Source organism: Dermacentor andersoni, chromosome 8 (assembly GCF_023375885.2).
Source record: "Dermacentor andersoni chromosome 8, qqDerAnde1_hic_scaffold, whole genome shotgun sequence".
NCBI lineage: Eukaryota > Metazoa > Arthropoda > Arachnida > Ixodida > Ixodidae > Dermacentor > Dermacentor andersoni.
The window spans coordinates 113,159,748-113,179,309 of record NC_092821.1 but is presented as its reverse complement, the minus strand read 5'-3'; the positions used below and the strand labels follow the sequence as shown (position 1 = coordinate 113,179,309).

At 45.5% G+C, this 19,562-nt stretch overlaps 1 protein-coding gene across 2 annotated transcripts in view; it reads right to left on the bottom strand.

Moving 5' to 3' along the window:
- Positions 1-19,562, bottom strand: part of LOC126529208 (cytochrome P450 3A24-like) — a 54,078-nt gene that overhangs the window by 31,942 nt on the left and 2,574 nt on the right. The window contains exons 2-4 of one of the 2 annotated variants that reach the window (XM_050176805.3): positions 13,999-14,095; positions 1,999-2,051; positions 721-817 (exon numbers count right to left, since the gene is read on the bottom strand). In XM_050176805.3, the coding sequence (XP_050032762.1) occupies positions 721-817; positions 1,999-2,051; positions 13,999-14,095 (247 nt within the window). The remainder of the gene's footprint in view (positions 1-720; positions 818-1,998; positions 2,052-13,998; positions 14,096-19,562) is intronic. The other variant, XM_072289845.1, reaches the window with a different exon arrangement.

The window sequence follows — 19,562 nt, the reverse complement described above, 5'->3', positions numbered from 1 at the left end:
CAATAAAAATGACTTAAAATTAAAGTCAGATAGCTCATTTCAGAAGGCAACCTTCAGGAAATTCATAGTTGAGATGCCTAGCTTATGCGATTCTTTCCGTTTTTTGTTTTCAGCAGGAAAGTGAGTGTTTTTACTTCCCGGATCTGAATGTGAATACAACAACACAGAATAGTGCACAATGTGTAGTTGATGTAATAGGATTAGGTTTTATTTTCGCCAATGCCACTAAATCCGTTATAAGTTTTCATCTTGCTACGACAAAAGTAAGCTTTACATGAACTCCTGCAGAAGGCCTTTTCTGGTTCACCGTCGACAGTGGCTTCTTAAAGCCGATGTTGCGTAGCACAGTTAATGAAAGTGAAACATGACACTGGGGCCTCAAGAAGATGGAGAATAATTAATCAGAACAAGGGAAGCCTCAACCTGGAGTCATGGTTTTGATAAGAACGCTTGTCCTAATCACTTGAACTGCTCATCCCGTTTCCCGCGTTTCCCCCAAGGGTCGTGCCTTGTTGAGGGCAATAATGCAAATGCGTTACTTTACTTAGTTGAATACGTCCTGTTGTGGAGATATAGGCTGAAGGCTGTGTTGCTTTGTTCTACCACAGTTCAACGCACGAGAAAAGCTTTGATAACAATTGCGCGTTATGCTAATTATTGCACAACCTTGTTCACTTTAGAATGGTGGCGAAGCGTGAAAGCAGTCTTAAGTGTACTCACCCCCCTGTCCACGAATTGACCGAAATCGCTGACAAACACACGCCTCAAAAGTTCAATGTCTTTCACCATGACAAAAGGGGCATCGCCATTGAAGATCCTGCGATGACGTCAAAGAGACAGGCAAGTTTTTGAAAGACCCGAAAAGAAAGCGAATATCAGCTGGGAAGTACACCGCACTCAGAAAAAGCTCTGGAGAGCGTTTGAACTGAAGTGGCATGAAAAAAAAAAGGATACCTTTACGAATGCTTAAACCAGCTTCCAGTGCTGCCATTGTCAGCTTTTGAGATTACAGGTGAAACAGATATACGAAATAGTCTCACAAATGGGAAATTTACACTGCAGAAATCATTTTATTCGCACGGAGATATAGGTTTGCAGTTCTTGTGCAGCAGGTATGATCCTTCCATAATGAAATCGACCCAAATCTATGAAATAAAGCATAATTAAATCAATCATTTTCACTACAACGAAACCATTGGCACAATCATTCTTACTTTCAGAGAAATAAGAGATGACATTTTTTATATAGAAGAGCCCAAGAACAGAATGAAGAATTAGAGGTTCTGATGCGATTGATGTAGCAGCAAAAAAATAAAAAGTGAGGAGTAGTGGGAGTTTTAGTGTTCTTATCGCAAGAGCGGTCACACAAGCGTATCCGTTTTTTGCAAATTCCATGTAAGGCCTAAAAGAATACTGATGTAATGTGGTGAGAATGAAATTGGATAAAATGATTGCGACTACAATTGCGGTGAAAGCTTGCCAGGACAGATGAATGTCGCTAGTTGTTACTTTGAATAACTAAAATACATCTTGCTTAGTTCATAGCATTAACAAGGGAGGTGGTAAACATTAAGCCTATAGTTTAGAACTCTTGATGATTTTGTAAGAGAGTCCACATTGACGGTTCTCTTAGAGTCCTCGTCTGATCTCTGAAATGCTAGACTACTCTCGTATGTTGCGAAGGCCACGCTCCTCTGCTTGTGTAAAGTTATGGGAGAGTGTGAAATATTTCTGAAAAATTAACGTACCTTCCAAACGCAGTACCTGAAATGGTGTAAAGTGTTTTTACCACCCAGCAGATCAGCCAGGCGTCCAGAGAGCACTGATTATTCCATCATTTCACATTTATTGCCTTCACAATTACTGTGTATCAGGCAAGCTTCCTCGCAATAACAGGCTAGGAAAATGAGTATTTTCCGCACAAACTTGTTGGACATTTGTATGGCCCATTGTGCCCGTGGATAAGAAAGAGTAACTTAAATTGAGACGTTCACTTACCCGTAGATGTCACCGTATTTCTTGAGCCACTCATCGATAACTTCCACGGTGTTCTTGAAGGTAAGAAGAGGATTTTAGTTAGAGCAAAATTTGTTTTGCATGTTTCCAAAAACATGAGAAAGTTAATAAACTTACAAATTATTTCGTTCAGTTCCGAATTATGAGAAATGTCTCAAGTTTACAACACAGTCGCATCTTGTTATTCCAAGTCATTCAAGACTCCACTGAGAAAATGTCAAGGTAATAGGACGACCCCTAGCGCAGTTTACAGTTAGTCGTTAAAGAGACCCTAAAGAAAAATGATAAGTCAAGCTCGATTGAAATATCAGACCTCTGTAGTAACGAATTCGTTATTAACAGCAATGAAAGTGCATTTGGAAGCGTGAAAATTAATAAAAATTAGAAATCGGAGTGGTGCCACCTCTTGTGGACTATGCTACATCTCACGTGACGTCAGTACAAGCTGATTCACAAAGAGTGGCATAGAGGGAGGTCACGTGGAGACCACGTCAACGCAAACGCTTTTATCGCGGGCGGTTCATATTGAGGAGGAGCAGAGGTACCTTCGGCGGCAGCTGCCATCTGCTAGCCGACTGGTTAGCTCAGATGGTAGAGTGGCTGCCCCGGAAAGGCGGTGGTCCCGGGTTCGAGTCCCGGACCAGGACGAATTTTCCTTCAACTCTGAGGCTTTCCTTTCGAAGAACCCGTAAGGGTTTCCTTTGTAGCAATTGCTACGAGCGGGTGGATGTCTGATTTTCCCTTTATTAATTACTTCTCTCTCTCTTTAGAAATTGATATGTTGGCACACAGAAAATGATGATGCATGAGTAATCTATTGATCTAGGTTGTCTTAATTATATCTTTCAATGTGCCTTTAAACGTCTAGTTTTGAGGTGAATTTCCCCATCTGTACATTCATCTACTGCAGGGTGAATAACTTCGCAGCTTTGAGTAAAAAATTCAACCGCAGGGTCAGAGCATAAGGCGCAACTTAATTGTTAGCCACAGGCACTACGTGGAAGAAAAAAATTACCGACGATTACGTTACTTCCTAATGCGAAATTTGAGCGCAGCAAATAAGCTGTTTCACCTTTTCGATAGATTGAGGCAAAGAAATCGAGCAACACATGTATGCGCTATCACAGAATTTTTTTTTTATTTTTCACACGTATTCCTTTAACAAAGACTCCACTAACAGTTCTTGACAGTCATGAAGGAAGCTTTGTGGTCGGAGAAATAGACTGATATATGTTCGACTTGGTACACCAATGCTTGATTCTCAAAGACGAGATCTATACAAGTGCCTCGCGAGGTTGTCACAGCCGTGGGACGCGTTACGAGCGAGAGGAACGGGATGTTCTCCCGCATAAGTGTTAGGAAATTGCTGTTTGTCTTTATGTCAAGCCGCCACCGATCTGGCTCTCTGATTGCCACCGCACAGGGCGAACGGCAGCGGCAATTTCGGCTCGGGCGGTGCACATATACAGATCCGCCGCCACCGATCTGGCTCTCTGATTGCCACCGCACAGGGGTTGCATTGGAGGAGGAGCGAAGAAAGGAATTAAGTTCGAGCCGGCGCTTTGACAACCGGAGACTCGCAGGAAGAGGGGGGAGGGGGGCGGCGTGTACACCCAGCGGCAAACGATGGGGGCAGAAGCGCGCGCAGCAAGCGGACAACACGATAAAGGGAGGAGGGAAGAGATAGCAGCGACTGACTGATGCCGCTGACGCCGATAGTGAGTCAACCCCAGCTGCGGAGTTGGTTTCAGGGACAACGCCGCCGATGCCGACACAAACAATATGATACCCTCGCTTCCGCAGCGCTAAGAAGCAGGTCTAGCCGTGGGAAGGTGGTCACGTATTCGTCGACGTGCCGGGGCCTACGTGAAATAACCGGCGCGTCGGCAACTGAAGAGCACCCTATCCGCCACACAAGAACAGGGGAGGGGGGACCCTTTCCTCCTCTTTCTGCATGGCGGCGACGGTGTTCTATGCAGTCACGTTATCTTGACTCTCTAGCGGCGTCAGCGGCATCCAGTGGTATCAGTCGGTCGCTGCTAGCGCTGGGGGGATGAAAGGGGGGCGGAGCTGGTTACGAGGCCGACAACAACGCCGACGACGACGCGAAACCCAGGAACGGACGCCAAAGGGCTGCGCTCTAATAACTGCATAATGAAACGCCTTTTTGTAACAAAGGGCTTGGAATCTCCGAAACACTTCGTAGTACAGAGGTGACTGCGGTATAAAGATCGCGCACCGTACCGCTTCGCTACAACGACGGTTTAGCATGCCGGTAGAAGATAATATTTATTTAGCATGAATTCAAGAGATCCTCGGGAAATAAGTCGGTAATACCTTTTTCTTCACATTTAGTCCGGCGGAATGTGCGACTGCAGGAGACGCTATGGCAGCGAGGTTTGCAGCAGGCACGGCGGCAAAAAAAGCCGGAAGTGACGCAAGTTCCATCTGCCTAGCCTCGAGTGCTTGCCTCGTCATAAAATGATTGGCTAGCCTGCAGGCTCGTCACCACCGCTGCATTCGTCGACTCCCATCTAGCCCTTGGTGGCCTCCGCAATGTCGTCAGTCGTCGGTTCAGAGGAGCTCACCCCGTCGGTTGAAAGCAGGAGAGGGCAGGTGTACTACAACTATGGTGGAATCCGGACTCTCCTGCATGGAGGCGCTTCCTATGCGTACCCCTGCTTCGTGGTGGCACCGCTACGCGGCGCTCGGTATAAAGCAACAAATTAGCATTCGGGGTCGTCTGTATTCCTCTGTTGTACGGGCATATTCGTAGTAGTGGTCTTCTTTGTAGAGGCGTTCACATAACACGCGGTACACGAGAATTTGGGAGGGCGATGCGGAACCTTCGTCAGACGTCCAACGCCGGACACGGGACGCCGGCCCCCACACCGGATTTTCGGCGATACGGGCTCCCTAACGCGCTGTCACGTTAAATTTCTACACTGGGGGATCGCGGCAGCAGCAATGGAATTCACATTCAAGCATCACTCGCTTCCACACGAACGAAACGTCGAGAGCACAGCGCATACGAAGCTACGGGCACTACGCAGATTGGTCAGAATGACCAATATCGCTGATACCCCTTGGTTGTGGGGCACCTATCTCTTAGAACGCATCGCGGTACGAACATAGCGGTCGACCGGGTCCTTTCATTTTGTTTTGAACTGGTGCATGTACATTCGCGATCTTTTTGCGGGTGAACACGGGAGCGCGTAGCTTTCCGTACTGCCAGCGCAGTTTAGCCGCGGCACCGAGAAGCAGTGCGCATGCGCTGTGCGTCTGGCGTGTGTGAATTCTATTTTCGCGCGCATTGCGTCACGCAAGCACGCGCGTGTCGTCTGCCATACGCTCGCACCGCGACAAGGGAGCCGTACGCTTCAACAGCGGTAACAATGTTGAACTTGAATTTACATTCCATACGATGTATGAATAAATTTGGAGCTATGTTATTTTTTGCCGACGTTCCCAAGATCATTGTTGGTATGTAGCTAAGCTTTTGCGACGCATGCGTACTATACTTGTGGGCGTAACAGTGACCATCCCTGTGTTCGAGGAAGGTATACCTTCGTTCACATTACCGCATTGATCAGAGCAACCTCAGCATGGCCCGTGTTCCTGAAGACAAGAGGTGGAAAATAGTAAAACCTTCGCTGAAGGGATATTCTCAGCGCTCCATTGGCACATTGGCGCAGAAGCCACTGAAGAGTGTCAATAGGATCATCCAAACATTCAGGAAGGAAGGCCGCTTTTCTGACGCCTCACATAGGCGTCGGGCAAGGGCCACGACAGATGAAGAAGACGCGCATATGGTAGCTGCAGTAGTGGAGAATCCCTTTGAGTCCGCAAGGGAAGAGCGTGAGCTGCTCCATGTGGACGCTTCTGTTGTTACCATACGGCGATGTCTCAGGAGTGCTGGATTGCGAAGTTATGTGCCTGCACAAAAGCCCGTTCTCACTGCTTCGAACAAGGTGTCACGACTGCAATTTGCCGAAGCTCGCGCCTTGTGGACTTCCGATGACTGGGGCCGAGTAATCTTCTTGGACGAGTCGACTTTTTCAACACGTCAAAACCATTGCGTGCGCCTGTGACGTGCAAGAGGGACACGGCAATAAAATTTTCCGAACGGACTTTATTTTGTGTGAAGAACTGAATTTAATATAATTTCCATGCAGTTACGCGCCAGCCAATCTGCGGGGAGTCGCGACGAGCGGACCCACCTGCGCGAACGTATGGGGCGCGGTGTCAAGACATGGTCTCGGGCCTCTACATCGCATCGAGGGTACTCTTACTTCGCAGCGCTACTGGAGTGAAATCTTGGACAACGTGCTCCTTGCTTACGCCCACGCCGATTTCCAAGATGGTTTTGTGTTCCAACATGAACTTGCGCCGGACCACACTGCGAAAATTGTGAAAGAACACCTAGAAACTCGTGAGGTCCATCTGCTCTGCTGGCCTGCCAAGGGCGCTGCCATGAACATCTGCGAAAATGTATGGGGCCGCATAAGAGCAGCCGGGAGAAAAAACTACGTAACGATTTCTAGGTAATTCGCGTAACGCTAAGAATGATGAACGCACCATTTAAACTGGAAACATCTCGATTTTGCTTACAGTGATAATTCGGTCACCGCTGAGGAAGCAAAAAAAGTCAGCAGACGAAAAGCGAGCGCTCCGATGACGCGATGCGCGCGAAGGGAAGCTACTGTCGCCGCGCATGCGCACAGATATTGTGAAGCGCCGCTTATCTGCGGTGGTAGTATCGATAGCCACGCGCTCCCGTGTTCACGCTCAAAAAGATTGCGACTGTACACAAACAACGTCAGTATCGTCACGTAGTAGTGAAGGCAAAGAACACAGTAGCAATACTGCGAATGACAAAACTAACTTTTATTGACCGTACCTGTGTCCACAAAAACAGGTTACACTTAAAGCACGACGATAGCGGCGAAGACAGTCGGCCATAGCCGAAAACTGGTCAGCGGGTCAAGTGCGTCAGCTTTTATGCACGAGCCATCGAAGGTTCGATAGTCATCGCTGGTTCCCGCGTGTCTTCCAGAAAGTTCTACACCATTCGCGTCGCGCATACATGCAATCAGATTACACAAGGTTCGGCGACGAGAGACAGCGGATAGAACGATCGATAACATTCGAGAAACTTACATGCGGGTACATGTATACATGCGAGCGCGTCCCTCGCTGAGCGATAGTATTTGTTCGACAGTGAAGAGCGGTCACCCAAAAAATACAAGTACACGTGTCACTATGAAGTCCAGATGTCTGGGCGATAGCGAAGGCAGGCCTGGAATGTGTCAGGTACACAGTAAGATGCACCACTCGACTCCAGAAGATGCCGCACAGGAAAATGAGCCTTAGTACATACCGTACTACATCTCGATTCAATAAACTAAAGGACTTCTGCAAGGAAATATTACTTTAGTTGGTACCGACAAAAGTGACGAAACGACAACTAGCAATGATTGCTAACTAACACTATCAGCTACATTCACAATGCACGCTGTTTCCCACGTCAGCCCGCCAGTGCACATGACCTTGGCTCCGACAGATAACTACGCAGACATCACGAGAATTCACTGAGCGTTTATAAAGCTGATAGTGTGCACGGTGTGAAGTTGCGAAATGACGGCGTTCTAGCGACGGATGCACAGAGACGATAGGAAAAAAAAAAACACTTCGCAACCAGGCCACGCGAGCTCAAAGATCGTTTGTTTGGCTAGCTCAAACATACATTTGCGTCTTCGTCGAGATTATTCGTATGAGTCAGTAATGACAAAAACAGAGAGGTAAACTGCATATGCCTATATATACCTGTCACAAAGTGCCGCCCTAATCCAGGCTTCACGGCGCTGTCGATCCCGTTTTACCGACGGAAATAGGAAAATCCGCATTGCCCTGCTGGGATGGTTACGGGAGGTGCAGCCGTAAGCGGGACACGACATTTGTATCGCGCCAAATTTCGATGGCAATAATGTTCGAAAGGCGTTCCGTGCGTGCGGCAGCGAGAATGGCAAGGCTGACAAATGAGTCAAAGGATTTTATTGGGGTTCCGCCGAGGACGCGAACTCGTCGAGCACCCGGCTAGTCCCACGTCGGGACTGGCAGGTCTAGCGTACCGACCTGTTCACGGGCACGCCGGACAGCCAGGATTTGCTTGTCTAGAGCGGGGCTACGCAAACGCGAGTCCCACTCCTCCTTCCTGAACTTGGGGTATCCCGACCCGCACTCCCGGAGCATGTCTGCTAGAGTGGAGGTCTGCCCGCCGGACGGGCAGGCGTCGGCACGATATACGTCGGGGTAAACCGTGTAGAACGGCAAGATACGGATGTGCCGGTCTCAGAGAAACGGCTGGCGCCCTATTACACTGACAAGTGCAGCGCCAGCCACGGCCGGACTTCACTCACTGGTAGGAGAGAGTCGAGAGAGGAAATGTGAGGTCTTTTGCTCCTAGAATATAGGACTCCGCCTAGGCACTAAGGAGGAGTTTCTTAGCGCGTGTTGTATGCGTTTGTCCCTAGGCATACCGGCAGAAGTTGCGGGGCGCGGTTTAGCGTCGCAAGGTGGCAGTGAGAAACGCAACGCCCAGCTCCACCTACTAGCAATTGTAAAAATCCAACCGCGCCTCGTTCCTCCATCGTGCAATCGAGATTGAACCGCGTTAAAAGGCGCACCCTCACACGCTTTCGCTCTCACAAACAGTACACGGTGCGTGGCGACGGCTTTACCGCGATAGCATTAAGAAGCCCTTGCGGTAGAAAATCCGGCGTTGGCGTCCTACGTCCGCGTCCGCCGGGAGAAGTCGTTTCGGAAAAAAAAAAAAGATTTTCGAATCACCCATACCCAGGCCACCCATGCGACGCAAGGAATTTACAAATAAATTGCATTTCTCAAGCTAATACACGTGGTAAAGTCATAAAATACGACCTGCACACAACCTACAGGCACGATAGCTCTCGGATTGTAATGTGACTGTATGAGAAAACGTAATTCTGCTAGACGAAAACTCAAAGAAAGCCCCTTTTGAGCGTTTCTGCAATCCACAGACCGGCCGCGACGTCGGCCATTTGCGCGTGCCGACGTGTGGGTGTCTCGGAAGCCACGGAGCTGCGCACCCGGTTCCTTGCAATAACTCCAACTGGCGCTCGGCTGCGCTGCATCGCGGCCCCCGCAAGAGCCCGCGTTTCTACCACAACGCCCGCCTCCGTGCATAGCGTTCGCTGCCAGCGTTTCCCGGTAAACACTACTATCACATAAGCTGCAGTTCCCGGGAAGCGTGAGAAGCACCCAGGGATCTTTGAATGGTATCGCTTTCCACTCCTAAAGGCGAAGCTTAAGCGTCCTTCAAATTTTTAGCTATACTTAAGCAGATGGCATCGAAGTTGGGCATGGCTGTTTCTTTTAATGCTTACATATCTGTAAGGATGACCTTGCAACTTGACAGACGTAGTGAATCAGGCAAGTAATTTTGGACAGTTTGAACTTCATTAATGACAATGCTCTATGCCATTGCGTCCATGAATCAGGCAAGTAATTTTCGACAGCTTCATTAACAACTATAGTCTACTTCATTGCATCCATAGAGCCAAATATTTGTACGCATTTGTAATATGTTACCTTGAATAGCCATCAATCTTGCTCCGGATGTCCTGCCGAATTAGGCTCGATATGTTTATTGCACCCCTAGATTGCTGTAACATGGAGATTAACTGTATAGGTATTTGGTACTTCCTTTCTATCCTTTAGGCGAACACCAATAAATATATAGCTGTAGCTATGGAATTGAAGCTCAGGATGAGTACCGAAACAAGGCGAGAGTTAAAATAAGAGAATTACGCAAATAAAAATGGAATGTCGGTTTCGTTCGAATGCGAAGCATTGAAAGAAAAAAAATTGGCTGGGGATTAGCTAATGTTAAGCCTGGATATCTCGAAGCGAAAAGGTTCGGTGATGCTTATAGTTTAGCTTATGGTTATGCTTTATGATTTAGCCTATGGTTATGCTTACGGTTTCACTTATGGATATGCTTTGGTTAGCTAATGGTTATGCTATACGTGTGCCTTGTGTAGTTATGCAAGAGAGAGAGAGACAATGAAGAGGAAAGGCAGGGAGGTTAATCAGATATGAGTCTCCGGTTTGCTACCCTACACTGGGGATGGAGGATAGGGGTTGGAAAGATGATAGATAAAAAAAATAAAAAAAGGAAATAAAAAAATTAAAAAAAAGGGAACGCGCACACATGGAGACACACATGGAGTTATGCAAATTGCTTATCAATGATATATACCATAAGTTATGCAGGATTATTAAACTTCTTTATTCATCATTGTTGGGCACATTGTCTTGAGATCATTGTTGGGCGCATTGTCTTGAGGCAAGCACTGAAACTAGAAAACCTATGCAAAAATAGAAGCGTTTGAAATTTTTAAAAATCAGAATGCTGTCGTACGAGTAAATATTCCGTTTCAAGTATTTTTGCTGTGCTAAAACAACAAATGTAATTTTTTTCTATTTCTCAATTCATTAGTTCGTCCTTGGTGACCCGTTCTAACCAGTGAATGTGACGCAAGGCTTGGCAAGGCTGTGTAAGCAAGCTACTGTGTCATGCGGAATGGCGTTGGACACTTGAACGCGGTGGTTTCATCCGAGTTTTTTTATTTCCTTACGTGTTTGTTCGAAGCGTGGCGTGCGCTCTGATTTCAATTTTGCGTAGCCTAGCGCACGGCATTCATTGGCGAAACGTGTGGGTGCAGGTTTTTTGTTAATGTTCAAGTTCACGCTGCCGTATCCTACGCGCTTGCCTCGTTGTGACGATGCGAAAAAGCCTCGCGCTATGTTCGTTTACTCTCCGTAACACACGCTCCGAGTTCAGACGGGCAGAGGAATTAGTAAGTCGAACGTTACCTAAATGATAATGTGGGGCAATGTTGTCTAGTCTGATAACTGTTGCATATGAACAGATGGCGTCGCAAGGAATTACGAATGTTTCCGTGAAAAGGATCCGCATAAGTTGCTATACATTACGACTGTCTGCTCGCCATAGTACTATGCATGCATTCAAACATGTTTTGTTGGGTCAATTATATTGGTTGCATTATTCTAGACGAATAAAAGTTAAGTTGCTTTTGAAGCCTCTGTGGCAGTGTCATTTACCGTATTCGCTAACTTTCCTAGGGAAGCTACTGGAGCAACTGCCGTCAATAACTGCCTAATTGTGTTCACATTAAGACATACGCCACTCCTATAGTTAAAGGACACGCTGACATTTCAGCCGAGGCGAGTCGCAAGCTTTCCTCAGCCTCAAAAGAAAAATAAATTTAGCGTAGCGCTCGAAATGCTGGACGCTAAGGAAATTCAAACATTCGCATCAAGCAGCATAAAATTGTGACGTCACTGCCTTTTCCAGTTGTGATGTCACTTTTAATTTTTTTTTTTTTTTGCTTGCTGTTAGTTGTCCCTACGATACGTCGATGGCGACTGTTGCAACGAGCCGCCATTTTCTTGACATGTGGCCTTCTATGGAAGCTTGGCTACCAGTTTACCTTATATGGAAACTTCGCTACCAGTTTACCTTGTTTTGCGGTGCGAGCAATGTACCACAGCGGCACGTGCGGCCCGAGCCAGCATGTAGCAGGAGCAGCCTGCAGTGCCAGCGCCGCATGTCACCGACGCGGCGATGCCCATCGGGTGACGCCTCGCTGCGATGGCTTCTCCCCTCACGCAACACCTGGAGCGCTAACGTTGCAGGAGGTGTTCCCTTTCGCATTTCCTTTCTTTAGATCACTATCACTATCATCACCCCTTTCGCCCGCCCTGCTCCGTGGAGACGCAACTCGTGTCGCGGCGTCGCAGCCAAGGGCAATGCGAGTTTAGGCGCAGGTTTTACAGCGAAGCTGTTTATGCGGACCCTGCGTCGTCGTTGTCGGACTTCGCTAAAGACGGGCCGCGTGACCTAGTGGGAGAAGAAACGCAGAGCTCAGCAGGGGGAAAGGGATTGGAGTGACCCGCTTCCCCATGTGAGAATGGTACCTCATACGCAAATCTTAAGCGGCTGTCACGCGGTGCAGTTTCGGCGATCGAGCCAGTACGGCCATCGAATTTATCGACCATTGATTCCTCCCTGCCGGGAAAGAAAGAAATGTTATGCTGGGAGCTTGCGGCCAACGAACAGCGCCCAGCGATTGAAGCGGGATACTATGAGCGCGCGTATGCCGGCACTTATCGAGCATTTCTGGCGCCTGCAAGAAGTGCCGGAAGCCACGTCAATCGTCAAGCCAATCTGACCATTCGCCAGGACGATGGCAGCGCCCGCATTCCCAGTGCATGGTGGGCCTTGCGCTCAACATACGGAGCTTTGTATTCGTTGTTCCGCACATTCTATCCCATCTACAACTATGGGAAGACCACGGGTAGTGCGTACTCCTGAGGAACAGGCTGCCCACCACGAGCATAAGCGAGAGATGGCTTGTCGACGGACTCGTCCTCGTAAGCTGGCCACGAGCTGCACGTCAGAGATGCCGAATATAAACGGCAGCTTCGGGAGGCCTATCCCGAAGTGCGAGACCGAGACGCGAAAACACATCGTCAGCGTCGGAAGTACACTCGGTGTAACTAACACTCGGTTTAGCTAACACGGCTTCTTCTCTGTTCGACCATCTTCATGTACTGGAAGGGGCGGTGAGTTTTTTTGCTGCTACAGAAGACAAACGCCGGCTTTTTCGCTCAATGGGCCAATTGACACTTTCGCATCAATACTTAAATGCAGCCACATGTATTAACAGCAGATATGTCTCTTACCGGATAACTAGGTACCGCGCCCGTACTGGCAAGCGAAAGAACTCCTATTACACATTGAACAACTCAATGGAATGCTATCATTCTGCCTCCCTATATTGGAGAACGCGTGCGGCGTAGTCAGCAATGCAAGCGTGCCATTTACGTGTCACAAATGACCCGGCCGGCCTTTAATCGTCAAATGAGGCCTGTAACTCTACCAGTGCTGCTTTTATTCTGATATTACAGCCTGCACATATATTAAGGCGGATCTGATCGGAAGCAATAAGGGTCATGGGTGTTTCTTGCCAGCTTGAAGAGGACGTACTGCACTCTGTTCAATGATAAACTTAATCATGCTGCTTGCGTTCTGAGCACTACTTTTGGCAGGTCTGTTGCAGAAACGATCCATAGCGTTCAATTTCATTTCAATATAGAGACTACGGAATGTATTATAATAGAATGTATTAGAATAATTAGAATAATGTATTAATAGAACGCAACGCAATTTTTGTGAGAATTTTTGTGAGGGGTGTCACAGGAATACATTTGCTTGCTGGTGGTCTGGACAGGAAGACCTCACCGAAGCAGCATTGTCATTGTCATTGTCAGCATTGTCAGCGAGGCAGCATTTATGGTGCATATCATTCACGCGATGTTGTCTTATTATATGTGCTTATCGATGAAAGCCATTAACAACGTCGGCTGGGTCACTATGAGGAAAGCACTGAGAGGGCAGAACCGAGATAGGCATTTGAAGAAAGGCCTAAACAAAAGCGAGTAAAGCTAACCGGTGTCATCTAGCATTACTTTACTTTTCACTTCACCTTCGCGTGAAACAACCTATCCTGAAGACAAATTTCTTCCACTTACAAAAATCATCGCAGGAATTTTGTTGTGTTCGTACAAACCTTGTGATGACGTTAGTAGACTCTTCTTGGAGTAGCAACTGAATAATATTTCTTATTTCTTTAAGGCCTGGCCAATCGCTAAATCGCTAAATCGCACATTCGTTTATATTCTTCGCGTCATTTGGAAAACTTATTGGCCTTACTTAAACGAGTTCTGTACCCAGCGAGCGCTGGAGTGCTCCTAGAAAAACGTCATAAAATAAGGGCGCTATTCACTTGAGCGATGAAATGTTCATGTTTTTATAAACATCGTCATTATCAGCGTAAGTAACCTTAAGCACCGTACCTCCTGCCAGAATTGGTAGAAATGGCCCGAGAATATGCTCGGTGGTGGACCTGAGATGCCAGTCCCTCGGAAGAAATCAAAAGTTCTTCGCCGCCATCTGAAAATTGATGAAACATAAAACAAACTAAGGCGATATATTTGAGAGCATTGGACAGAGTAGCAGTGTGAACTCTGAGCTGGTGATATTCCTGCCTTAACTGCAAAACAAACCACAACGAAACAAAAGCAATATAGGTTAAGGAATACAGTTAAACTAGTCGCCTGATGTTGACTTTTTTTTCAACAAACATATCGATACGAAAAGGTGGCCAACTTGGAAAAGTCATTTACCTTATGAAATGGACATAAGCAGCATGGGACAAAGAAAAACAAGTTGTAAAGGAAAAAAGATGCAATAATTAAATTAATAATGCATTGCACAGGTGGGCTGCAACTAAATGCACATTGAAAAAACAATTGCTCATAAACATTACAAACCGAGCACATAGTTAAGAAACCGAAGGAATAAAATGAAGATTTGCTTCAATTCGGCAATCAAGTAACTGAAAACGGCTTTACTTATTTCATTCAGAAACGAAACAAAAGCAACGCCGGTTCATGAATACAGTTAAACTAGTCGCCAACTGTTTATTTTTTTTCTCAACAAACATATGGATACGGAAATGTGGCTAACTTGATAAAGTCCTCTACCTGGGGACATGGGCATAAGCAGCGTGTTACAAACAAAAATTGTAATGGAAAAAAGATGCAATAATTAAATTAATAATGCCTTGCACAGGCGGGCTGCAACTAAATACACATTGAAAGAACAATTGCTCATAAACACTACCAAAGCGAGCACATAGTTAAGAAACCGAAGGAATAAAATGAAGATTTGCTACAATTTGGCAATCAAGTAAGTGAAAATGGTTTTACTTATTTCATTCAAAAAACAGTCTTAGACCAGAAGAGAATAAACCATATTAGCCCAAATTCATATATACATATGAAGCGCACTAAGTATTTTCAAGAGAAAAAGATATCATGCATCTGGAAAGTCTCACAAAAGAATTAGATTGCTATCACTTATCAGCGTGTTAATATTTCATGAAGGTTGCAACCAATCATTTGCACCTGCAGTTTGTCCTAAAACGTAATATGTGAGGCACTATTCATGTACGCGAGTAGAGTAGGGAGGCGTGCGTTTGTTTCGCTCTGTCATTTCATTAAGTTTTAATATTTTGCCGACATTCTTTAACAAAAGTACATGTCAACCGCTGTTTTCAAACAACAATCCACCTCCACTCCACCCTGTCAAAGTGGATGTACGGCGAAGTCGTTGCCGACGTTACATAACCCTCACAAAAATGTCATGAACATTATTTAGAACTTCTAGCAACTTTCTATTTACGTTACTAACAATCAATTTACGTTCACATTCTAGTAACATTTGTTGATACACTGTCAAAATACTTTCTTACTTTTGTGTAAATAATATATTAAATACACCGTTAAAAGTCTGCGTTCTTACTTATGTATGAAGAATATTTTAAATACACCATTAAAAGACTTCCACCTTGCTTTTGTATAAACAATATATTAAATACACCGTTAAAAGACTTCCGTCTTACCTTTGTATAAAGAATAATTTAAATAAACCGTTAAAACACTTCCTTTTTACTTTTGTATAAAGAACATTTTTCATACACCGTAAAGAGCTTCCTATATACTTACTTTTGTGTAGAGAATATATCAGGGACACCGTTAACATTTTTTCTAGATTTTGTCTAAATAAAAACTTTTGTACTCCATCAAAAGGCTCGTTACTTTTGTGTAAAGAATGTTTTAATATACATCATCAAAATATTCTTTTTCTGACGGACATGTATCCTCAGTACGTCCATAGCTCGTACTGTTTGCCGAAAGATATCTAGTCTGGAAAGTCTAGATATAAATTTCGATATATGACAAACTCAGGGATCGAGCTCCTTGTTTTAAATCACAGTTTCAATCCAAGTCGGTGGCGAATCGTTGACGGAGTGCTACTGAAATGCTTAAAGAAATGTGTTCGCAAACTGTTAGAACTAATATTTTTAAAGGTTCTACTGAACTACGTGAGCGTGCGGTGACGTCAGCACACTTCGAGAGAATTTGCTTGCGCTGCACCACCTGACCGGTGTGATGGTGAAGTACTGTGCAGGCCGCACACCTGTTACACACCTTTACGCCGGCCTTGGGGCTGGTTAAATAAAGGTCGATTTACGCTTGAGCTGTGACACCGCCTGCTTGCCCGCACGCGTGCGGTCGTGCGGAACACTGCAAATTTCGCACACTGGTTTACAAATTTTAGCATACACTGGGCTCGCACATGCAGTGTTAGCCAAAATATGTGTACCAGTCTGCGAAATCTGCAAAATTTCACCCGACCACTTGCGTGCGGGCAGGTGGGTGGTGTGGCGTGCGGCTCGAGCGTAATTCGGCCCTTACCACGCACTGCTATTGCAAGGCAACCAATCAGCTTTGCAACGAGATAATCAAGTCGGTGCACTCCGCGATATAAATAGTACGTGCGCCTAAGCTGGAACATATATACGCAGAGAAGAAAAAGAGCCGAAACTCGGAGTATTTGGGCGCCGGAACGTTGCCGCTCAAACATCAAAAGGCTGCAAAATACAGCTGCTGCTGCTGAGTGAGAGCCATCGTCGACCTCAGAAAGCGCACAGGTCGAAGACAAAGAAAAGCTGAACTCTTTGCAAGTGTCACCTTTCTGTGAAAAAAGCATGAAATTATATCCTTACTGTATATAGAAAAATGTAGCTTTGTTCGAGTCCCTATTCGCACGCTTTCGTCGCTGCCTCGTACCGACGGCTTCTCCATATTAAAGGAAACTAATAGGATGTCGCACCAAAGCGAAGGCAAAGTAACTATGTCAATTGATCTGCCTTATGGTTTTGGTTGCTTGCTGTGAGAAAATAGATCGAAAAGCGATAATTATGCACTCCTAATATTCAGTGCTTTCGCTTTATAACACGGCGACAAAGTTGTGAGCTTCGATAAGGTTTTGTGGTGACCTTGCGGCATTAGTAATTATGGCATGACGCCTTACCACGAGCCAGGATATCAAAGCTCATGCTTTTGACGTGCTTCGGGCACCCAAAAAACCGGCAACGTCATAGCCGCAACGCTTTGGACATCTATTTAGTTATAAAAATACTACTACAATAGCTTTCAGCATTATCTTGCGCTGGGCGCCATGAGACAAATTTTTGTCTTTGAAAGCGGCAAGTGCTAAAAGCTGTTTTTGTGCAAAATAGAGTAACCACACAATTTACCCTATATGATCTTATTTTTCAATATTTATTAATTTGTAGAAAAAGTCTCTTTTCAGAACAATAACTGTCTCGAAAAAAATAAAACTTACAGCCCCTCACTGCACAACAAAATTAAGCCGGCTGTCTTGTCAGGCTCTTTTTCAACCTCGGCCATAAAGTACATTACTCCCTTTAGGTGTAGTCCACCAGAAGGAGATGCGCACACAATGACCCTGTGACACAAAGGCCTGTCACCGAGAGGTGACAGCTGTGACAGGTGTGACAGTTCGGTGGTGGTCAAGGCGAAGTGGGCGGATGGAAAGAATTTCACATGCCTCCCTCGCACATGCGCACAAATTTGACAGTGGTCCGAGTCGAGGCAAAGAAGGAGACCACTGCCATCGATATTAGTTCTTTTGCGACGCCGGTGTAGTACGGTCGTAGCGATGTTTGGTCCTGTTTGGCCGTGTGTTGTACCAGCAACCTAGCTATTTTTGATGCTCTTTATGCTTATGCTCTGTTGTGGCTGAGTCATCGATACAAGTCTACCGGCACCGTGCTTGCGAAGCCCAAGACATTTTCTTCGTTCCGTGGTGTGAACGTTTCTGCGACTTCTCAGCCAGCTACGATGCAGTGTCGTGTGGCAGTGATTGTGATTTAGTATCGGCACTGTCCGCGTTTTAGGCTGCACAGGTAGCGAACAGCTGACCCTCAAGACAGCACTGCGCCGAAGTTTTGTCTGTCTCCAAATTACAATAAAAGGTATGTTCTTTTGCTTCATCTTTGATGAACATATTATTTTGATATTATTCTGATATTGATTTCAGCTTTCTATGCCGCATTTTGGCAGGTTAGTACAAGCGCGAACTGTAACGACGTGAAATGTTTGAAGAGCAATTTTCTTACATACTTCAACTACGCCGCGTCATGCGGTTCGCTTGAAGTTTCTATAAACACGAAGCGTACAAGTACTACGCTTTCACAGCGGTCGCGATGACTTAATTTGTGGTAAATCATGCTTGATTATCAACTCATTCTTTGTCTTTCCTACTCAGGCTGTACAGGATAAGAGGTAGGGAAATATGAAGCACATAGTTTGACGCCTGCGAGCTTAAATCATAGTGCGTTTCTTTTTTATCTTACTTCTTTAAAGCACACATCTGGTTATCAGACAGTAACACGCAGCTAACTGCTACTCACTTCCTTTTGCTTTCAGGATACAACGCCCAGAATCGCACAGCAGCAAGCTCACAAAAAGAAACGTATCCATTATAGCTAAAGTGCAACTGTCACTAACTCCCAGAGTGCTCAAGCAGTTTCGCATAACTATAGTCTCATTTCTGCTGTTCCCAAGTTTGACTGACTGAATGTATTAAATGATGCAAACATCGCAACGTTTCCAATTTGTCACACCTTCATTTACTGTAGCTCCTTTCACACGCTGTGGCGTCGGCTGTACAGAGCATCAAGAGCTTATAATTTATGAATGCTCCACTAAGATCGCATAAACATCCGTGAGGAGCGTGACGTTATTGGGGCCCACAAAATTAAATGAACAGTTGTGGCACCGAGCATTATAGGGTGGTATACCGGGTGATTTAAAGCTATAAATTTGCAGGTTAGTATATATTCGTAAGCAGCGTTGAAAACGTTTTTATTCAAACACTGTGATCGATTCTGGTTAATGTTTCTAGAATTTCTAAAGAGAAAGTGTTGGCAGGAGTTTGAAATAAAGTTCGAAGTTATGATGAGCCCTAAGAGACTGTTTCTAGAATGCTGGTAGGATGTTGACAAAGTTTTCAAACACGCTTCTATTCAATGTAGGTGTCCAGTTGTTGGCACAATGTTACTAAGGTGTCTCAACAAAGCGCTAGTAAATTGTGAATGGAATATTTACAGATAATGTGTGAACATGCTTCAATTGAATGAATGTTATAAGATGCCTAAAGAAAAGTGTTTCTAGACCGTTAGTACGATGTTGACAGACAGCGCATGAACATACTTCAATTTAATGAACGGTAATAGGAAGCCTAAAGAAAACTGTTTCTAGACAGTTAGTATAGGTAGTTGACAGAAAGCCTATGAATATGATTCAAAATAATGTTGGTAGCCAGTCGATTCAAGGGTGTTACTAGGGGGTTGTTAGGAAGCCCAAATACCGTTCATACGACTTCTGTTAACTGTTCGTAGGTTCTAGTAAGGATAGACGAAAGACAGTCTAGAAATATGCTGGTAGACATTTTTGTAAGGGTTGACAAATTATCCTGCGCCTTT